Below are 20,354 nucleotides of genomic sequence, written 5' to 3' on the forward strand. Positions count from 1 at the left end.
TGCCTCCCCAGCAGGTAAGTCCCATACGGCCAGGGCCCCACTCAACTTACCCCTGCTCCTGCCCCTGCAGCACCGTCCCTTACTGCAGGGGCCTCACTCTAGCCCCTGTCCCTTCCCTCCCCCATGGACTGATGTGCTGGGCTGGGGCATGCATGCACGTGGGTACTCAGCCTCCCACCCCAGCCTTGGATTGACTCCAAGAGGCTCCCAGATCTACCGCAAGAGACTCCGAGATCTACTGGTGGATCGAGATCCACTGGCTGGTGACCCCTGCACTAGTGTAACTCGGGAGCTTGGTATATTCAAATCTACACAGGCTAGGAATTTATAAGGTAGTTTCATATTTTGTGAATAGGAATAAAGCTTCATAATTTCTGAAGTAAGATTTATTTTTTCACCTTCTGGCCAATGTAAGGGCATCTGAATTTGGGATCTATGCTTTCTGTACACATAAGCTTTATGAAGAAAATCAGATTGTTTCCATTACAAAAATTAATTTATCGAACCATATATTATGTAACTATTTTCTATTTAACCAAATTGAGTCTGTTCCATCTATGCAAGCTGTTAACTGTATAACAAACTCTTATTTGCAAATGCAAGTTAAACAATAACATTTCTTCTGCCAGTCAATGCAGAACTAATTGTGTTGATAAAAGCGGCTGCACATATCCAAAACTTTGGCATGTTCCAAGACCTGTCCAAACAGTAATTGTCCCTTAATTCAATCCTGTAACGTAGGTAAGCAAGTAAAATTATCTCTACTTTACAGATGTGAAAACTCACAACTGATTTGCTGAAGGTCATAGAGAGAATTAACCCTGAGGACTTCCTGCCTCCCCAACTATGGGGACATTCATCTGGACTTAGAGCAGAGCAGACACATTTCCTCTTTCCTGTCTTCACCAGTTCGAGGTGCTCCTCCTGAACTGCTTTAATAGAAAGATATCAGATTCTTTGTTCCCTGGGACAAAAACTTAAGGAACTACAAAAGCCTCTACTGGCATCAGATGAAAGAAATTGCTCTTTAAAGAGTACTATGGTTGATCCACTAGGTATTGTTGCAACATGTGTAGTCTTGGATTTTACTCACATGTGTGAGGACTACCCTGCCTTATCTCATTAAGGACTAATACATGGATTTTTTTTTACAAGTTTGTTGTGGAATACTGTATTTACTTTTCTGCATCTGCTTGAAATACGACATTATCTCCTGTGACCTCTCATGTCTTTAACCCATGCCGTAAGGTCTGGAACACTATCAGATACTGAAACATTTAATTAATCCAACTGACATTTTTATGTTTTAGGCTTTGTATTCTGAAGGTAAAGTTTGCAGAGGTTTGTAACCAGACGAGTGATGACAGCTAAGTGCTGCCCCCACTCTTTTTATAAAAGGAGTTCTTTGCTTTCAGGAGAAGACTTAGAGCTGGTCTGAAATCTATTAAACAACATCCTTCAGAAATTAATCATGGTGTTTATGGTTTTTGATGAATAGATGCTTAACAGCTTTCAGCAGATGCCAGTAGAGGACAACACTGTAATTTGATATCAACATGTTATGCCTGATAAGGACTGCCTTTGATCAGCTATAGGTACTGTAAATCTGCACCATACATCTCTCTCCTATTCAGTTGAGAATTGTAATCCCTTTTTATTGTTCAACAGACAGAAAGACTGAGGTTTTGCATTAGTGGGAGAAACAAGTTATTCTTACCTCACAATCTAATGACTTATACACGCATTCTTACTCACTGAAATTACAGCATAATCAGCAATGGTCAATAAAACATTTCATTTCATCTTCAATAACATATTCCACCTTAGATTTAACTATTTCTGTTATTTCCTTTTTGCAGCTAAACTTCTTAAAATTTTGTCTCACCCAAGTTTAGACATATACATATACAAGTAAATTGTATAACTCACCTCCTCTCACAAACACATCCTTGGAGATTCTATTAAAGCCAAATATGTAACAGCAATTGCAGTACCTTTAGAACAACCCATCTAGCTTCCTAGCTTCTTTGTAATGACCCAGAAACATGAATGTGTGTGGCTGTCTGTGTGTGTCATTAGCTAAAAGCGTTTGCTTGACATCTTTTACTTTTGAATAAATGACATTGCATACCATGTTTCAGGAATGACATATGCCTCAGTGAGTAGGTGTTAGCATCAGTAACTGGTTATATTACTATTCTCTACTTTGGGCAAAATTGTTGGATCATCTACTTAGACTGCCTTCTTACTTCTACTGCCTAATACTACCAATAATACATTTTCATGATATAAAGCTTGGAGGAATAAGTGCTTGCCAGTCTTAGAATACAAATCTATACTAGTTTTGGCTTTACTGGCTACATTGTGAAGGTGCAATATGCAGCTACTAGAGAGTGCTTTGCAATCTTTCAGGATACATAGTGCTGCAACACAAATAAGACGACAACGAGAAAGAACCAAAATTATTCTCTGAGAGGAAAAACATTTTGCTTCCAAGATGCAATCAAAGTAATGAACCTTATATATTCTTCCTATGTGATTTCTGTAAGTTTCTGCCAAAGTATTATATTTCCTCCTAGAATATTTCTTTCTTTTTAAAGTGACAGGCTTTCACACACTGAGAAAGTAAAGCTGTATCAGAAAAAATAACAGGAGGAGCCAAGGCAATATAATCAAAGCTGCTGGGAAGGTGACATTATGCATCTATGCCTTGGGATTTGTTTTCAATCAACCAAAGACCACCAAAAGTCAATTGTAAAAATTGGAATTCCTAGCCTACCTTCAGGTCATTTCCCCCACAATAAATACTTATAGATGTAAATCTTCTCAGATTAGGAAGGGAATTGATCTGTTGTGTTCATAGAAAAAGATTAAAAATAAGATGAAAAATGTTAGGAAATTAAAAACTTCAGCATTCTCTTATGTTTCCCAGGAGGTACATCTCCTATAATATTTCCTTAGCTCTAAAGAGTTACAAACTTATGAGAAAAATAAAGAAAGGGAGATGTAGTAACACATCATGTATTTCTATACGGCAAAGTCAGTTTCTGTTTGGATTTACTTCTAGTAAGACTTGTACCCTGAAAACATATAAATATTTAAGTTTGTGTTACAATTCTTCACAAAGTGTCCAGATTAAGAATCTCTGAGGTTAAAAACACTGTTAACATGGATGCCACTGAACTCGAAGTTTCAAGGCAGACTGAAGGTAAGACTTCTGAGAACCAGAATTCTGGAATAAGGCCATTTCGTGGTCTTCTCAATATTTCTTCAGTAAGCAATAGATTAATGTGTTTTAAAGTACCCATCTTTATTTAAAAGGAAGATATTGATTTTTTTTGTTAACAGAGAAAAATGGGATAATGAAAAAAATCACTTCTTTGCTCCCAAATATTATTTTTAGTACGTGAAATAATATTTGTGACAAATAACATGTTTTTAAAAAAAAAAGTTCAATTCCTCATGTCTACACACTTTAGGAGTGTAATTTTTGTAAACTAAACACCTTCCACTCCGCTATTAAGCCCTGTGTAAACCAGCATGATTTATACTACTCAATCTGAACGTTGCTCTCTTCATGTATCAGCATTCATTGTTTACATTTATTGCTGTAATAAATGATAAAACTCCCAGCCAATCCAAAAGTAATGTTATGAATGCAAAGTTCTGTGTAAGTTAGAAAAACAATGTGTGCCAATAAAAGATCATAACAAACTTGAGTGACAAAAGCAGTAAAATCTGCAGCTATTCTTCTAGTTATATTTCACTATTGCATCCCCAGTGTCAAAGGCAAACTGTTTAACAAATTATTCAAGTATCTCTGAAAAAAAAAAAAACTTAAATAAACAATCCACAAACAAAAGACACAAAAGGATTTTCAGATAATTGAAAGACTGAACACCCTACTCCCAGAATTTAGTTAACAACAGCAAAGCTTTTACAATAATAAAAACAAATATAATCCTAATACAAGGATTATTAAAAACGATTACATGATTGAAAGCCATATGGGATTTTGTATCAACATTTAGATGATGCATTTATAGGATCATGGGAAAGTAGGTCTGGAAAGGACCTCACAAGGAATGCAGAAAGTAGGGTGATCAGCTAGTCACCTCAGATGTCCGTACATGAATGCACAGACCCTGGGAAATGGGCAGAAAGAATTGGAAGTCCTTGCACAGCCACAGAACCATGATGTAATTGGAATCACAGAGACTTGGTGGGATAGCTCGCAGGACTGGAGCACTGTCATGGATGGGCATAAACTATCCAGGAAGGATAGGCAGGGGAGAAGAGGATGAGGAGTTGTGCTATATGTAAAAGAGCTGTAAGATTTATTGCTCAGAGCTCCAGCACGAAACTGGAGATAGGCCTGTTGAAGGTCTCTGGGTCATGGTCAGAGAGGAGAGCAACACAGGTGATGTCATGGTGGGTGTCTGCTACAGATCACCAGATTAGGATGATGAGGTAAATGAGGCTTTCTTCAGATAGCTAGTGTAAGTTTCCCCGATCACAGGCTCTGGTTCTCAAGGGGGACTTCAATCACCCTGATATCTGCTGGGAGGGCAATACAGCAGTGTGCAAGCAATCCAGGAAGCTTATGGAGAGTGTTGGGAACAACTTCCTGGTACAAGTTGTGGAGAAGCTAACTATGGGCCATGCTGTTCTGGATTTGTTGCTCACAAACAGGGAAAAATTGGTAGGGAATGTAGAAGTGGATGGCAATTTGGACAGCAGCAACCATGAGATTATTGAGTTCAGGATCCCGAGGAAAGGGGGGAAAGAGAGCAGCAGGGGAAGGACCAGAAAAGCAGACTTTGCTTCACTCAGGGAACTGATGGGTAGGATACCCTGGGAGATGAGTTTCAGAAGGAAGGGAGTCCAAAAGTGCTGGCTGTATTTTAAAGAAACCTTACTGAGGGTGCAGGAATGAACCATCCTTATGCACAGGAAGACAAGCAAGTATGGCAGAAGACCAGTTTAACAGGGAACTCTTCAGTGATTTCAACACAAAAAAGAAGTTTACAAGAAGTGGACACATGGACAAACAACTAAGGAGGAGTATAAGAGTCTCATGAAGTTCAATAAGGACAAGTGGAAAGTCCTGCACTTAGGACAGAACAATCCCATGCTCTAGTACAGTTTGGGGGCTGACCGGCTAAGCAGCAGCTCTGCAGAAAAGGATATGGGGGTTATGGTGGACAATAAGCTGAATATGAATCAATAGCCCAGAAGACTAACAGCATACTCGTCTGCATTAATAGTGTTGACAGCTGATTGAAGAGTGATTATTACCCTCTACTCAGCACTGGTGAGACCACATCTAGAGTACTGTGTCCAGTTTGGACCTCCCACTCCAGTGGAGGGCAACAAAGATATTTAGGGGGCTGGAGCACATGACTTCTGAGGAGAGGTTGAGTGAACTGGATTTATTTAGTATGGAGAAGAGGAGACTGAGAGGAGACTTAATAACAGCCTTCAACTACCTGAAGTGTGTTTCTAAAGAGGATGGAGCTAGACTGTTCTCAGTGGTGGCAGATGATAGGGCAAGCAGCAATGATTTCATGTGGCTTCAAGGGGGAAGTTTAGGTTAGATAGTAGGAAAAACTCTCACCAGGAAGACAGTAAAGCACTGGAACAGGCTACCAAGAGAGGTTGTAGTATCTCTATCCTTAGAGGTTTTTAAGATCCAGGTGGGCAAAGCTTTCACTGGAATGATATAGTTGGGGATGGTCCAGCTTTGAGCAGGGGGTTGGACTAGATGCCCTTTTGAGGTCCCTTCCAACCCTGATTTTCTATGATCCTCTGATTCTAAGCCCCCTGCTTAAGACAGCATCGTCTCTGACTAAACCATCCCAGACAAGTGTCTATCCAACCTGCTCTTGAAAATGTCCATGGATGGAGATTCCACAGTTTCTCTAGGTAGCCTGTCCCAATGCCTGACTAATCACAAAATTCTTCCTAATTGCCAATCCAGATTTCCTCTGCTGTCGCTTGAGATCATTGTCCCTTGCCCTAACAGCCACAGCGTCTACATGCTCACCCCAAATGGTGTCATCCACAGATTTTAAGTGTGCACTCAACCCTATCAATCCAAATCATTAATGAAGATATTAAACAACACCAGACTTAGGACAGACCCCTAGCGAACCCCACTTGATACTGCCTCCCAACTAGAGCCATTGATGACTACTCATTGAGCAGAATGATCCAATCCAATCAGTTATGTATCTACCTTACAGGACTTTCATCTAGTCTGTACTTCCTTAGCTTAAACCTCAGATTCTACCATATTCATTTTTATTACACAATACATTATACAATAAGCAATTCAATTGATTTCAACAGAAGCCCTTGTAGAGTAAAAAGCCATACAGTACAAGTCAGTTAACAGAATATGGTCCAAATTTCAGACATATTGTAAAAGCATAACAGTAAGGAAGCAACAATACTCACTCCTTATTACAAAGTTGCACAAGAGTTTAGTAGCTATGTTCAAATGTCTTCTTTGGTAAAATAGCAAGCACGTGTGTTGATATTGCTAAGATTTATTGCCTGCTTTCTGGGCTGGCTATAAAAAGGTTAACTGAAAAAAACTGGGGGCAAAAATGTGTCTTAAAATCATTAGAATAACAGATTGGCACACATTGAGCTCTATGACAGTCGCATATATAAGGCTCAAAAAAAAAAATCAACATTTTATGAAAAGGTATTACAGTAATATAAAGTCCTATTCTGTTAAGCACCATATAAACTCATAATGTGAGAGCATGTATCCAATTTGAAAAGCCTACAATCTAAATAGATAAGAGAAAAAGATCAAAGAACACAGAGAGGCACAGTGATGAGGGTCACAAATGTGACTTCCACTTGATAAACCACTATTATGGGAGGCAGTCTCATGGAGATCTTAAAAATAATCTTTTACACTGGTTCTCAACCTATTTAGACTCAATGCACCCCTTAGAAAATGCTAGCTCTTAGCTTTCACTCATTTTTTGACTATGGAAAAATTATAGAGAAATCCTTGGTTTTTTGACTTTATGGATTCCTATTCGAAATCGGCAGGTTTATCTTGTGAATCATATGTAGATGTTTGCACACCTAACAGTGCTAACATTATGAGGCATCTTTAAAAGGATGTCTCAGTGCCCAGTTGAGGTATCTACTCTACTGAAACATTAATAACTTGGTCACTCACTGATATGCAATTCCCAGTTACATTCACTAAAGCTTAAATATGTTTTATCTAGCTTATGTCCTCCTTTTTGAGGGTTTTAAGTTGTTGTTTTTTATGAATGCGACCACCCACTTCCCAAATTATCATTGAGGGAAAGACCCTGGAGATAGTCAAGGATTTCCCTTATGTCGGTAGCCACCTCTCTGAAAGAGTGAACATTGATGAGGAGATCCAGCACAGGATCTGGTGTGTATGCGACTCCTTTGGGAAAGTGGTTTGGCATGTTTTTATTCATCATGACCTCTGGAAAGACACTAAAATCCAGGTCTCCGATGCAGTTATCTTCCCCACTCTCCTTACACATGTGAAACATGGGTGACCTACTATCATCTCAAAAACCTAGAGTGGTATCACCAGTGATGCTTCTGGAAAATCCTCCACATCAAATTAGAAAAATCACTGCACAAACACCAGCATGCTTGTTAAAGCCAGTGTTACCAGCACTGAGTCAATGATACTCAAGCACCAACTTTACTGGACCAGATGTTGTGTTCAGATGTCTGACTCTCAACTCCCAAAACAAGTGCTCTTCTCCCAGCTTAGTAATGGCCTGAAATCTTGCAGTGGTCAGAGAAAATACTATAAGGACACACTGAAGGCACATTCAAGAAAATGGATGCCAATGTCAAGACTTGTGAGGAGCTGGTTACTGACTGACTCCAATGGTGCTGCAACCTCAGCCAAGCAGCTGCCTGTTTTAAGGTAGACTATCTCAACCTTGAAGCAGAGAAGAGAGAGTGGAGGAAGGAAAGGAAGAGAAATCCTGGCCTACCGCCTATTCTCCTTCTGGTGGATAGGCTGTAGGCAGGTGAAAAGAGCTGCAATTTCTATGAACTGCTCTGTGGCTCAAGGACTGGACTCTTAAGTCACATTATGACCCATCAATGAGCCACAGTAGAGATCATCCGGGAATTAAGGGATTGACAATGAATGTGTTATATTAATTGGAAGTTAGGTTAGAGCCAAACTTACGAAAGTCTATCTTGAATGCTGATTCTGCCCAATTCAATGCCCACTAAAGTCATATGCAAGATTTCCATTCATTTCACTGAGCATTGCATCAGGCCCTAGGTAAGTAATTTAAAAGCAATTTATTTTATTTTATTTTTTAAATGTAGCAGGGACCAACTCCTGCCTTTTGCTAAGGATATTCAGACATTACCATATGGTGTGTAGTATCTCATTGTGTCAAATAGTGACCAACAATTGAATTTGTATGATAATGATTACAAAAGGTTTCCATTAAGTCATTTAAAAAATATTATATTAAGAGCTGATTTTCTAAAGAACTTTTTAAAATTGCAACTCTGAAATGCCCTCTTTTAAAACACCTAACTTGGAAGCTAAGTACACGGGGAAAGAATCTACTATCACCACACCACTCTGGTAGAAGAGAGACAAATCTCTAGGGGAGGAATGCTAAGGCAGAGGGCCATCTGGATTCCACATGCGGCACCCCTCCCAGATGATCAATAGAGTAGTTTAGAAAGGGAGTTTCAAGAGTTCTTCTTAGTCAGAGGTAATCTGGGGTGATGACAGCATTCTGCAACAACTAGGGATGAGCAAAAGGTTAAAGGGCGGAACAAAATTATAATCTGTGACATATGCTTAGAACTTAATCTCTTCAGACAGATTGCCTGACAACTTTGCACATTTGTCCTGTGCTGTTACTGTTCAATACCTGGAGCTCCCACTGAAATACATGGGGAGTGTCTCTCCACAGCTGCATACATAACTAGAACTTCCATTTAAGTGCCATTTTATAAATACACAGAGGGGATCACTTCTCACATATGAACAGATTCTCCTCCTACTGAAATCAATGACACAGTGCCATTAACTTGCATAAAGACAATGTGAATCAAAAATTGCCAGACAGCAAAATTCTGTAGAGATTAAATACTTAAGTACTGGTTTCTCTAGCATTTCTTCAACTGTGGCTTACTTTAAGATGCTATCGGGTTAATTATTCAAAGCCAAAGCTCAGTGTAAAACATCATGTTGAATCAAAGGAGACAAAAATCTCATTTTTGTTTGAAACAAGAAGCTAATTTAATGTTTTCCTTGTGTGAAAGTGGCACTTGTATGATTTGAAGACAAAGTTTCAGAAGCATCTTTGCCGCTTCAGCCCTTTTGAAAATGTTACCTAGGGAAACAAGAAAAGCCAAACTAAGTCAATCCAAACAGCCCAGTATTGCAGGAGTGAACCAGTACTTCTGTTTACAAGCCCCGCTAATAGTAGTAGCATAGTAACAGATACAAAGTCAGGTAGCAAGAGCACTTTCCAATCATTCCCCAAATATTTCCCAAATGTCTTGCCTGTCGGCTTTCTTATCAATTGTTTAAGTTTGTCATTGGACACGTCCGTTTTGAAAAGGGTGAAAGAACACATTCAGGAACAGCTTTCCACACCAAGAACTGAGCATATTCATACCAGTACAAGTTTTCCAATATTTCTGGTTCCCAAGAAAGACCAGAGCTGGAAAAAACATTATTACATCACTCTTCCCCCAAAACTCAGCTAGATAAGCAAAGAGTTAAATTCCTTCACTGAGCTGAGAGAAGAGAACCTGCACTGATTGCAATGATTGGTACCTGTGAGGCAGAAGGCGAGGTAGAGGAAGACTAACTGAATCAGTGATACTTAAGCTTCTGATGATGTGAGCTGTGGCTCACAAAAGCATATGCCTCTGATCCAGTCAGCCTATAAGGTGTACCTCTACTTTGTCTTCTGCCTGACTTGAGACTATGATGGCTAACTACCTCCCTCTTACCTGTGAGAATGAGGGAAAGGGTCACAGCAAGCAGTGTTTCTTGTGGTGATGGTTTCTTGGAAAGAAGATATGTTTTCTTTATTCTAACCATGGCTTGGACCGGGAAGCTCTGAATACAAGACACTATATATTATCATGTGCTCTTTTTTGCTCCTCTGATTATTAACACTGGGTGCATCTACATGTGCCATTAGTACACGTGAATTAGCTCTGGAGCTTATTGCTCTGGAGTTCATTGTTCCTGGGTGCCATGTCTGCACATGTGCCTGGGAGCCCCACACATTAAGCTGGGTTGGAGCAGCCCCAGCTGGCAGGGAGTCAGCCTGTCAGTCTGGGGCTGCTCCAACCTGGCTCAAGGGTGCTTCGGTACAGGGCTAGCTGGCAGGTAGCCCCTACACTGAAGCACCTTCATGCTCCAGCCAGCCAGAGGAGCATCTACATGCGTGCCACTGTGGAGTTTTTTACTCCACAATAATTTACTTCAGCCTAATAGGGGTACCATGACGTTTACTGAGCAGCTAATTAGTCAGCTGCACAGTAAATGTCTCGTGTAGACGCGTCTATTGGGAACCTTCATGTTTGTCAATGTTTCCAGCCAAGATGCAACAATTACATATTTTCCTGCCATCAGGGAAAAGTAGAACAGCTTGTGTTTGTTTCCTACCCACAATTAAATCTACTTAGGAGAAAAATCCTTGGAAATAATTCATTCCAACAGAGCAAAGGAATGCAATTGCTTTCACCAGACCTTTCTATATCTTTTACTTTTAAGTAATTAGCTACCCATCTCTTTTAGACTTGAGGCACAAGTGATATTCTTGCAATTGATTTTAATTTTGTAGAAACAGGATTAGCTGTATTATATTAAGAGGGTTCCTTTTAGTTCAAATTCAGTTCAAAATTCTAGATCATTTTAAGAAGTTACATTTAAAAAACTAATTTTAAGAATCTTGTTTTCAATTGTAAACATATAAGCCTCCTAAATAAATGATTATCTGGTTGGGGTCATTACAATTTCTGTGATATGTTAGGGTTTTGGTTTGTTGTTAAAAGAATTAAAGGTTACTAAGAACTAAATTTCTGACAGTTTATTAAAAAGTTATCTGAATTTTTGCAATAAACCAAATAACAAAATGATTTAACAGATACAGAATTTTACCAGTCTTATAAATGAATTAATAATGTTGGTCACCAGAAACCATGAAGTATGTTATTTTAAAGAATAGTTTGATACTTTTCTAGTTAAATGAAGTGATTTTCCATCCCCATGAAAGAAGTATTAAATCTATGACCTCAGTGAACTGAGCGCTGGTACTCTTTCAAACTATGTACATTAATCAATCAATTAGGTGGTATAACTCATTTGATCTAAAGATGTCAGTTGCATTCAAGAAAACTATCCTTTACAAGAATGTATCTTTTTCATCCACTAGTAGCAGACAACAAGAAACTGACAGCCACATGAGACTTTGCAGGTACTTTTAAAGATTTAGCTGTGCCATGGAGAGAAATAGCACAATGATGAATAAACTGAAAGGTTTAGGAATGCAGAGGCTATAGCTTTGGGTTTTATGCTTCTCTCTCTCTCTCTCTCTCTCTCTCTCTCAAAAGATGAGAGAGGGATCATCTATTGGTTACTGAATAGAATGAACCTATTTACACTTTTTTCCTGGATTAGGTATTGATCACTAAATGTTTGCACATTCTATGACTATAATAGAAGAATATTGAAAAAAATTCCCTTTTTATTTTTTGATTAACTTAAATGTAAAGAATAGTTGGAAATTAAATTTGCAGAGAAAACTTTGAAGTAGTTTAGGATCTTATGGGTTTTTGTACATGTAATATACTATAAATCACCTATATATCTATGTATATCTATCTATCTAGCTATACATATAGATATCTATCTATCTATCTATAGATATAGATATATATCTATAGATATCTCTCTCTCTCTCTCCATACATATATATATCCATATATCTCCATATCCATATATATATATCCTTATATCCCATATCCATATATATATCCCCATATAAATCAACTTTATAATGTAAATACTATTTATTTCTGCATGTATTAACTCTTTTTTTAATTTGCATTCCATCCAGGGACTTTTGTGTCTGTGCATGTCATGTTAACTAGTATTAAACTGTCAAGTCAAATTCACCTTTAATTATTATCATACAAAGTTATCAAGTAGTTTTTGTGTAATTAAAAATAAAATATAACTTTTTAAAGCCAGCCAGATTCTTGTAAAGGGAAAAATATAATCTTCAAGTATGATTGTACAAAACATATCTGAAAACATATTTACAAAAACACAGACTAATGCAATGATTCAACATTTAGACAAATAAACCTTAATACATTTACAATTAAAATGTAGAAATTAAGGTTTTCGTAGCTTTAATTTTAATACAACTCATACATAGACACCAAATTTGATCCCAATGGAATCTTAATTTTTTTTTTCAAGAATGAAAGCTAGATTTTTAAAGAGAGCAGCACACTTAATACATAGGAAACTTATACCATGTGCTATGGCTTAATAAAAAAGGATATAAAATGAAGTGAAAAAAAAAATCACAAATGTTTCAACAATATTTTGGACTTTTACTGATCTGTACTGAGTCTTTGACTCAAGGAATTAAAGCTACCTCTCTATACTTAACCCATTGTCATCTACAAGACAGTTTTCAGAAGATCACTACATGTACTTCACCAGCTTCCAAATATAGTATAATAAAGTGGGAATAATTTTACACTCGCAGTATCTTTTTTTCTATGTATTGGAAAACAGTAGCTGCAAATTAAACTGCCCATATCAAACTGGTACACTGCAACTCCTTGTATTGTACCCCAAAGATAGATGTACCCATAATCAATTAGATTAGGCACACAACGATTTTTTTAAAACTATAAGACAGCCATGATTATATTTAAATATCTGTGTGTAAAGCAAGACCTAAAAAAGAAGAAACAACAGCCGGTAACTGTTAGCACTGGAAGTTGGTTGAAACTTCAGGCAAGTAATTAACCTTCTGGCCTATAGCTTTAAAATCCCAAAAAGCAGTTCATAGAATTTCTTTCACAATTTATGAACAACCAATGGAATTTATGTCACAGTCAGAGGATTCCTTTGCTGAATTAACCCCAGCTCCTTCTGACCCTCAGAAGCCATAAAACAACAGGATATAGCAGGGGGAGAATGTGCTATAGTGTTTCAGCTGACCTACAGAGTGCTGTCTCTGTCACTGCAAAGCTGGAAACCCAGATGATGAATTACAGAGCAACATGCCAAGCTCAGACGCAAACATCCAGCGTTCTTACACACATGCACATGCAGGCATTGTCACCCACCCCAAACCAGCGCAGTTTCTGCTAGAGGCCAAGTACTGCTAGGCCTCATTTACAGAGCCTTATTCTAAAAACTACTAATTGAGGAAGCATGCACATATTCAAGAACAAGTGCCATGTATTAAACAACAGCTAAAAGAATTAACGTTACATTTTCTTGTATGGATTACTATGTACAAGAGAGACTTCTCCAAAGCAATATCTTTCAAGCTATGGATCATTTACACTCTAATCAGTAGAACTGGTCTAAAAGTAGAACTGTTCTCTCTCAGGAAAATCTGATATTTCTACATTTGTTTCCACCTCAAAATGGGTAGAAAAGTTAAAATACTGAAAAACATTGCAGAATTTCATAATTCAGAAATAATTCAATTTGATGCCAAAACAAGAAGCTTCACCATTTCTAACTGAAAGGTAATATTTTAGACTTTTCAAAATGAAGTTTTTCTAAAAGTTAACATGAAATCTTTTCAGTTGATATTAACTGAAAATTAAATTAAAATTTAAAATTATTGTGATGAATTGAGCCGAGGCTCATACAAATCTACCCAGCCTTCTACATTAATTTAAAATGACATTTTCAGTTAAAATAATTTCATTTCATTCTGAAATTAAACATTTTGGTTCATCAATTTACACTGGGTTCCTTACATGTCTAGATCATTTGCTCCCCACCACACCCTGCAAGTGTCATTGTTGAAGGAATGGACACTGAGGACAGGAGAGAGAGAGACCAAGTGGAAGACAAGAAGAGAGAGGTTGGGCAGAAGGGGCTTGACAAGAGTTTAAGAGTTGGAGTCGTGACCAGAAAAAGAGAAAAGAACTACTACACCATCTTCCCAGCTCTGACTTGAGTGTGTTTTGTGTTTCTGCTTACTATTTACTTAAATAAAAGGGAAAGCAATCTCAGCAGAATTCTGTTTTATAGATGTCATGAGTATTAACTTTCAAAAACAATTCATTTAGCAAAGACTAAAAGCTTAAAATGCAAATTAAATTAATCTCTTTAGTTGGTCTCATTATCCTGTCTCATTATTATTTGTACATCCAACAAATAAAGAAGTGTTGATCTTAACAGGTAGCTTTGATAGACAGAAGTGATTAAGACTTTTGTCAAACAGTAAAAAGCCAAATGATTAAACATACACATTCTGTCATTTTCCTCCAAGCCAAATCTGTTTATACAAAAGTTAAGAGACTGTCATAGGAAGTTTATTTGTTAGCTGCAGCTTCGTGTGTCAAACTCACATCTATCTCCCTTTATGCTGGAAGCAAAGCATTCCAAAACAACTTTTTTCAGCTACCTGGCAGCTCCTTAAAATGAACACCCCATCTCTGCTAAGTGGAGTCTACCAATACGACCAACATGCTTGTATAAGTGTTGTATAAATGTATAGCAAACTGGATAAATAAATGATCTGGATTTGGGTGTCAGAAGTGGACTGGCTAAGTTTGCAGATGACACCAAATTATGAAGTGTGGTCACACTAGAGAATAGGCTGGGAATTCAGGATTTTCATAGATTTCATAGACATCAGGGCTGGAAGGGACCTCGGAAGATCATCGAGTCCAGCCCCCCGCCCAAAGGGCAGGAAGTCAGCTGGGGTCATAGGATCCCAGCAAGATAAGCATCCAGTTTCATCTTGAAGGTGTTCAATGAAGGCGCTTGAACCACCTCCGGTGGCAGGCTGTTCCAGACCTTGGGGGCTCGGACAGTAAAGAAGTTCTTCCTTATGACCAGCCTGAAACGATCTTGAAGTAGTTTGTGACCATTCGACCTCGTCATCCCTTGGGGCGCTCTGGTGAACAAACGTTCCCCCAGATGCTGGTGGTCACCCTTGATAAACTTGTAGGTGGCCATCAGATCACCCCTGAGCCTGCGCTTTTCCAGGCTAAAGAGCCCCAGGGCTCTCAGCCTGTCATCGTAGGGTCTGCTTCCCTGACCTCTGATCATGCGCGTGGCTCTTCTCTGGACTCTCTCAAGCTTCTCCACATCCTTTTTGAATTGTGGAGCCCAAAACTGGACGCAGTACTCCAGCTGCGGCCTCCCTAAGGCCGAGTACAGGGGGAGAATGACGTCCCGGGATTTGCTTGAGAAGCATCTATGGATGCAAGCCCAGTGTTTTGGTCGCTTTACTAGCCGCCGCATCGCATTGCAGGCTCATGTTCATCTTGTGGTCAATGATGACCCCCAAGTCTCTTCCTTCCATAGTGCTAGCCAACATAGCACTGCCGAGCCTATAAGGATGCTGCGGGTTTTTTTTCCCATCCTTATTTCCCAGCGCCAGTCCCACTGTTGTGGGGCTGATGCTGGGAGATCCTCATCTCCCAGCACTGGCCCTGCTGTTGCAGAGCTAGCACTGGGAGATAAGGATCTCCCAACCTCCTGCTCCATGATCACGATAGTGAAGCAGGGGCTGGGAGATAAGGTTCTCCCAGCACATGCTCCCCGATTGTTATCTCGGAGCAGGGGGCTTTGAGCTCCCGGCTGCTGGGACAGGGGTACATAGCCCCTGCCTGGGCTCCAGTGGCGAAGCCCGGGCAGGGACTATGTCCCCCTACCCTGGTAGCAGGCACCTGCTGGGGCACAGAGCAATCTCCTGCCCCCTGGTGCCTCGCTGACCAGGAACAGATTTGTTCCTGGTCAGGCATCTACATGAGTGCTACTGCGCAGTAACTACTAGTGAGTAAATTTGCTACGTGCATTTGTAGGTAGCAAATTTACTCACAATTAGTGAGATTTATACACACACACACATTGCTAAACACAAGTGCTGCAAAATGAACAGCTAAAAGGCATTTGATTATAAAGAAAGCACATGAGCAGAAAAGGTTGATTAGGCAAATGGTAAAAAGAAATCGTAACTACAGCTGTCAATGCTAAGTCAGGAAACTGCATGGAACAACTAAGTTTACACTAGACCACTATATAAGAACTGTAAAAGGACTTAAAGCTTGGGGAGAGAACAATACACAGGACAAGAAACAACAGGTACTTGAACCCTGGTGATGTGAGGAACGTCTGGCCAGCTGAACTCACTGTATCTATTGGAAGGCTTATGTAAGAATATCTGTATTGATTGTCAGGACTTGTCTAAAAGTGAAGTGTTGCATTTAAATCCTTGCTTAAAGATTGGTTTTGCTTATGTGTTCAATAAATCAGGATTTCAAACCAGAATAGTCTGACTGATCTTTTTTTTCCATTCACTTACTCTTAACTAAATTTAGCATAAGATGTTGTGTCAACCTGTGGACACTTTCAAGGTCTTGATCTCTAGCAATCTTGTGGGAAGCCACTAAGAGAGGACCCCAAATGACCTTCAATGTCATGTTTCCAGATTTGGAGTGTGTGGCATGTGCGCAAGGGCAGACCATGTCAAGAGCTGTCCTAGCTGGGCATGCCAAGCTAGAACACAGTGCCAGCCTGTTGTAGATATAACCTAAACACCTCCCCTTGTAAAGCATGATATGTTTGTAGAATATTTATATAGCTTGGATAAGTTTTTCTTCAATTTCCACATAATACTGTACCTGTATGACTCCGAATATGAACTCTCAGTGTTCCGTTGCTTGCAAATTTCTGACCACAGTAAGGGCAGATTTTCTCTTTTTCTCCAGTATGGGTCTATATAGGGTTGGGGATAAGGAAAAGACAAGAATGAAAGATTAAGAAAACCTTCTAAGGATTAGAGTCCATGGCAAATTGAATATACTGGACATCAAGCATTTTTCTTTACTTCTGTGCTCTAATATTTCCTCTCTTCCAGGTATACATGTCCTCTTAACAGCCATTACATATTTAATTCGGTCACATCAAAGACAATCATCAATATTCTTTTAGTCCAGCAAACTTCTAAGGTTTCCAAACTAATCTCATTATTAATTGTAAAATAAACCTACTCGTCAAACTCAATTACAGTTCACTGGCTTTATAATTCCTAAGGTACTCTGGCTTATAAAAGTTCAATTAATCTTTAACATGCTCTTGCAAACCCAGGACAAAAAAAGGAATCACGTATCTTTCTGTATCAAAGAACATTTCTATGATAGCATTTTTCAATCCAGCAAACAGTGACTTGGATACCTCATGATAACATCATCCACAACTGTATTCCTTGAAAGCTTGTATTTGGGGCAAATCTAAATTTATTACTAAACAGAATTTGGCCAGCAGATGATTTTTCCTCCAACAAAACAGAAATGAAGTTGTTTGATATATCATTATGATGTAAGCAATATCTAGTTCTAACTAGTTTATAAAAACAAAATCTAGTGGTCATATAATTTTAGAGGTGTCATGGCCAGCTCTGGTCCCCAGGTTCTAGTTCTGGCTCCAGTACCAGGGACAGCAGATCAGCAGCGGTGGCATACAGTGCAGGAGGCAGGAGTGGGAGTGGGAAGTTTGCTGCTATGGGACATGTTAGCTCTTTTTTTTGCTGCCATGTATGTCAAGTGGCCATTTAAACATCGATTTTGAACAGCAAAAGAAGAGAGAGAGGCAGGAAGTGACATCTTCCTAGCTGCTTCTCCTGCACTACACACCACTCCTATTCTGTCCTCCCTACTGCCAGACTTGATGCAGGGAAGGTAAACGGCAGAGGGGAGGACCTGTGAGATGGAGGGTGGTCTGCCCTGTTATATTCATTCTGAAATCCACCATTAGGCACCATCTGGAGCTCATGCCCTGCTTGACCAGCCTTACTGTATAATATGGACAACTGTAATGGCTAGTTTTTCAATACCAAAGACTCATCGTCTTTAATGCATAAGGACTGTAAGACTGAGTTCTGAACATCTAATACATAGGACAAGACATTTATTGGAATTTCTGAATATATATTTTATTCATATCATGTTTTATATGAACTGACCCAAGCATATTCCAGACTATGCCTATAATATCTGTCAGGTTTGGGAGAGAAAGCCTGTTGCAAGGTAAGAATTTATTTAATAAAAACCAATAATGTTCTTACAAACAGCTGGAAGCATACATTGAAATAAGGAACCATTATTTTTATATGTGGCTTCATTTTCAAGCCCAGACCAAGATGTTGAAAACTGTTTACGACTGTTTTTGAAGTATTTCTGGTTTTATCCAAGCTAAAGCTGGAGATCTTGCAAAAATATCCAATCACAAGACTTTCAGAAATTACAAGAAGTCAGGATAACCACCCAATATTTATATGCTTGGCAGCAATATTTTTGCAGAGAGACCATCGCTATTTATTAGGACTGGTTAAAGGGAAAAAAAAGCCACACAAATTGTATCTCAGATCTCGAACACTCACATTTTTAAACTGCTCTCTGATCTGGTTTAAGAACAGCAAGTTCTTTCCAAAAATGGCTGCCACATTACAGCAAAAATATTCCATCACAATTTTAAAAAATAATTTAGCTCTTCTACTTTTTGTCATTCAAAACTTAAATGATGTTAAAATAAGTATATCAGAAATCTGAGCTAAGAAATACAGATTCCCAAGCACGTACAAGACTAGGCAAAACATATTTATTTGGAAGGATTTTTTTTATTGTTTTGCATTTGTGTTTTCACAGAAGAGGTGGAGGCATTGAGATGCTCTCCTGGGACCTGGAATATGTGGACTTGAATCCTCTCCTAGACTCCTTCCTATACAAATGAATGCCTTAACTCTAGGTTAGGAAGTCATGTTCCCTCTTGGTTCTTCTGTATACAGACTCATTGACTCTCTCAGTCTTTCCTGCCCATTAAGCCAGTTTCAGCAGACGAGATGAGCAGGTACCTGTTCCCACAGCCTTCTGGTTAGGGTGTATTCCTCAGAAGTGGGAAATGTGCCTTGAGTCACTTCAGACAGAGGAGAGCTTAGAAACTGGGTTTCTGACTTCCTGGCCAACGAAGAGACAACCACCACTACTGCCAGCAGATTGCCCTTCGCTACAAAGGAAGCCTAGACACCTAACTTCTCAATTTCAGTAACCAGGATGGGATGAGATGCTTGAAATTTACATGTTGCAATGCCTTATTGGAGCCATCCTACAGATCAATTAGGATCTGGCCCTTAGCGATCAGATAAGTTAAGTGTTGATAAAGCTCCCCTTATTGAATGCAATGGTATGCATCCTCAAAGGAGGATCTGACAGTGGCCATGTACAGACGTTCCATTCATGCAGAAAGCAGGTGAAAGGCTGGAGCTCTCCCAGAGCCCCAAGAGAATGACCCCTCATCTATCCCACCAATCAGCAGATTGGCAGGACAGGTGGGGGAACCATTCTCCTGGAACATAGAGTAAATGTTTTACTTCACTCTGTGGAAAAGTAAAACATCAGCTGGTGACTGGCTGAAGAATGCAGACAGATAAAAGACCAAAACAAGAAGAATCTGCCCCAGAACAGTGAGAGAACAATGGCAATCAACCTGCAAGGAAGAACACAGTCATAACACAGCAAAAACCTAAAGGACTGGGTGAATTGACAAGGCTATAAAAGATGGGGTGAGACATATTGATTTTGGGTCTTGTTCTGCATGTCATCCTGAAGCAACAGTTCATCTGACAAGATGGACTAGCAGGAGCCCAGTTCCTACTCACGATCAACTTGGCTGGCCACTAGGTTGATCCAAGTACTAATAAGCAGGGATCTGGGTTTTCCGTTTTCCACGGAAAAACTGAGAAAACCACGGATTTCCCCTTTTCATCATAGAAAATGCAGATTTCTCCTTTTAGCAGAGAAACCCGTGGATTCCCTGCTTTTGCAAACAGCTTTGCAGGCTGGCTGAGCCCCAGCCTGCAAAACCTGTTTGCAAACAGAGCAGGAAACCCCAGCGCTGCTCAGAGAGGGAGGAGGAGGGGGAGAGGGAGGGGGAGGGGGAGGGGAAGGGCAGGGCCTGAGGCTCTCCATCAGCCATGGCTCTGCTCAGCTCAGCCTCACTCTTTTCCTGGAGCCTGAGGTAAGTGCGGCTTGCAGGGGGCTGGGGGCCCCTCTGGCAGGGCAGGGGG

General features: G+C 39.5%; 1 protein-coding gene across 1 annotated transcript in view; it reads right to left on the bottom strand.

Moving 5' to 3' along the window:
* Window positions 1-20,354, bottom strand: part of PRDM5 (PR/SET domain 5) — a 161,008-nt gene that overhangs the window by 32,310 nt on the left and 108,344 nt on the right. Inside the window, exon 13 of the mRNA XM_025199130.1 lies at window positions 16,915-17,008. Within this exon, the coding sequence (XP_025054915.1) occupies window positions 16,915-17,008 (94 nt within the window). The remainder of the gene's footprint in view (window positions 1-16,914; window positions 17,009-20,354) is intronic.

This window comes from Alligator sinensis, unplaced genomic scaffold (assembly GCF_000455745.1).
Source record: "Alligator sinensis unplaced genomic scaffold, ASM45574v1 scaffold544_1, whole genome shotgun sequence".
Taxonomy (NCBI): domain Eukaryota; kingdom Metazoa; phylum Chordata; order Crocodylia; family Alligatoridae; genus Alligator; species Alligator sinensis.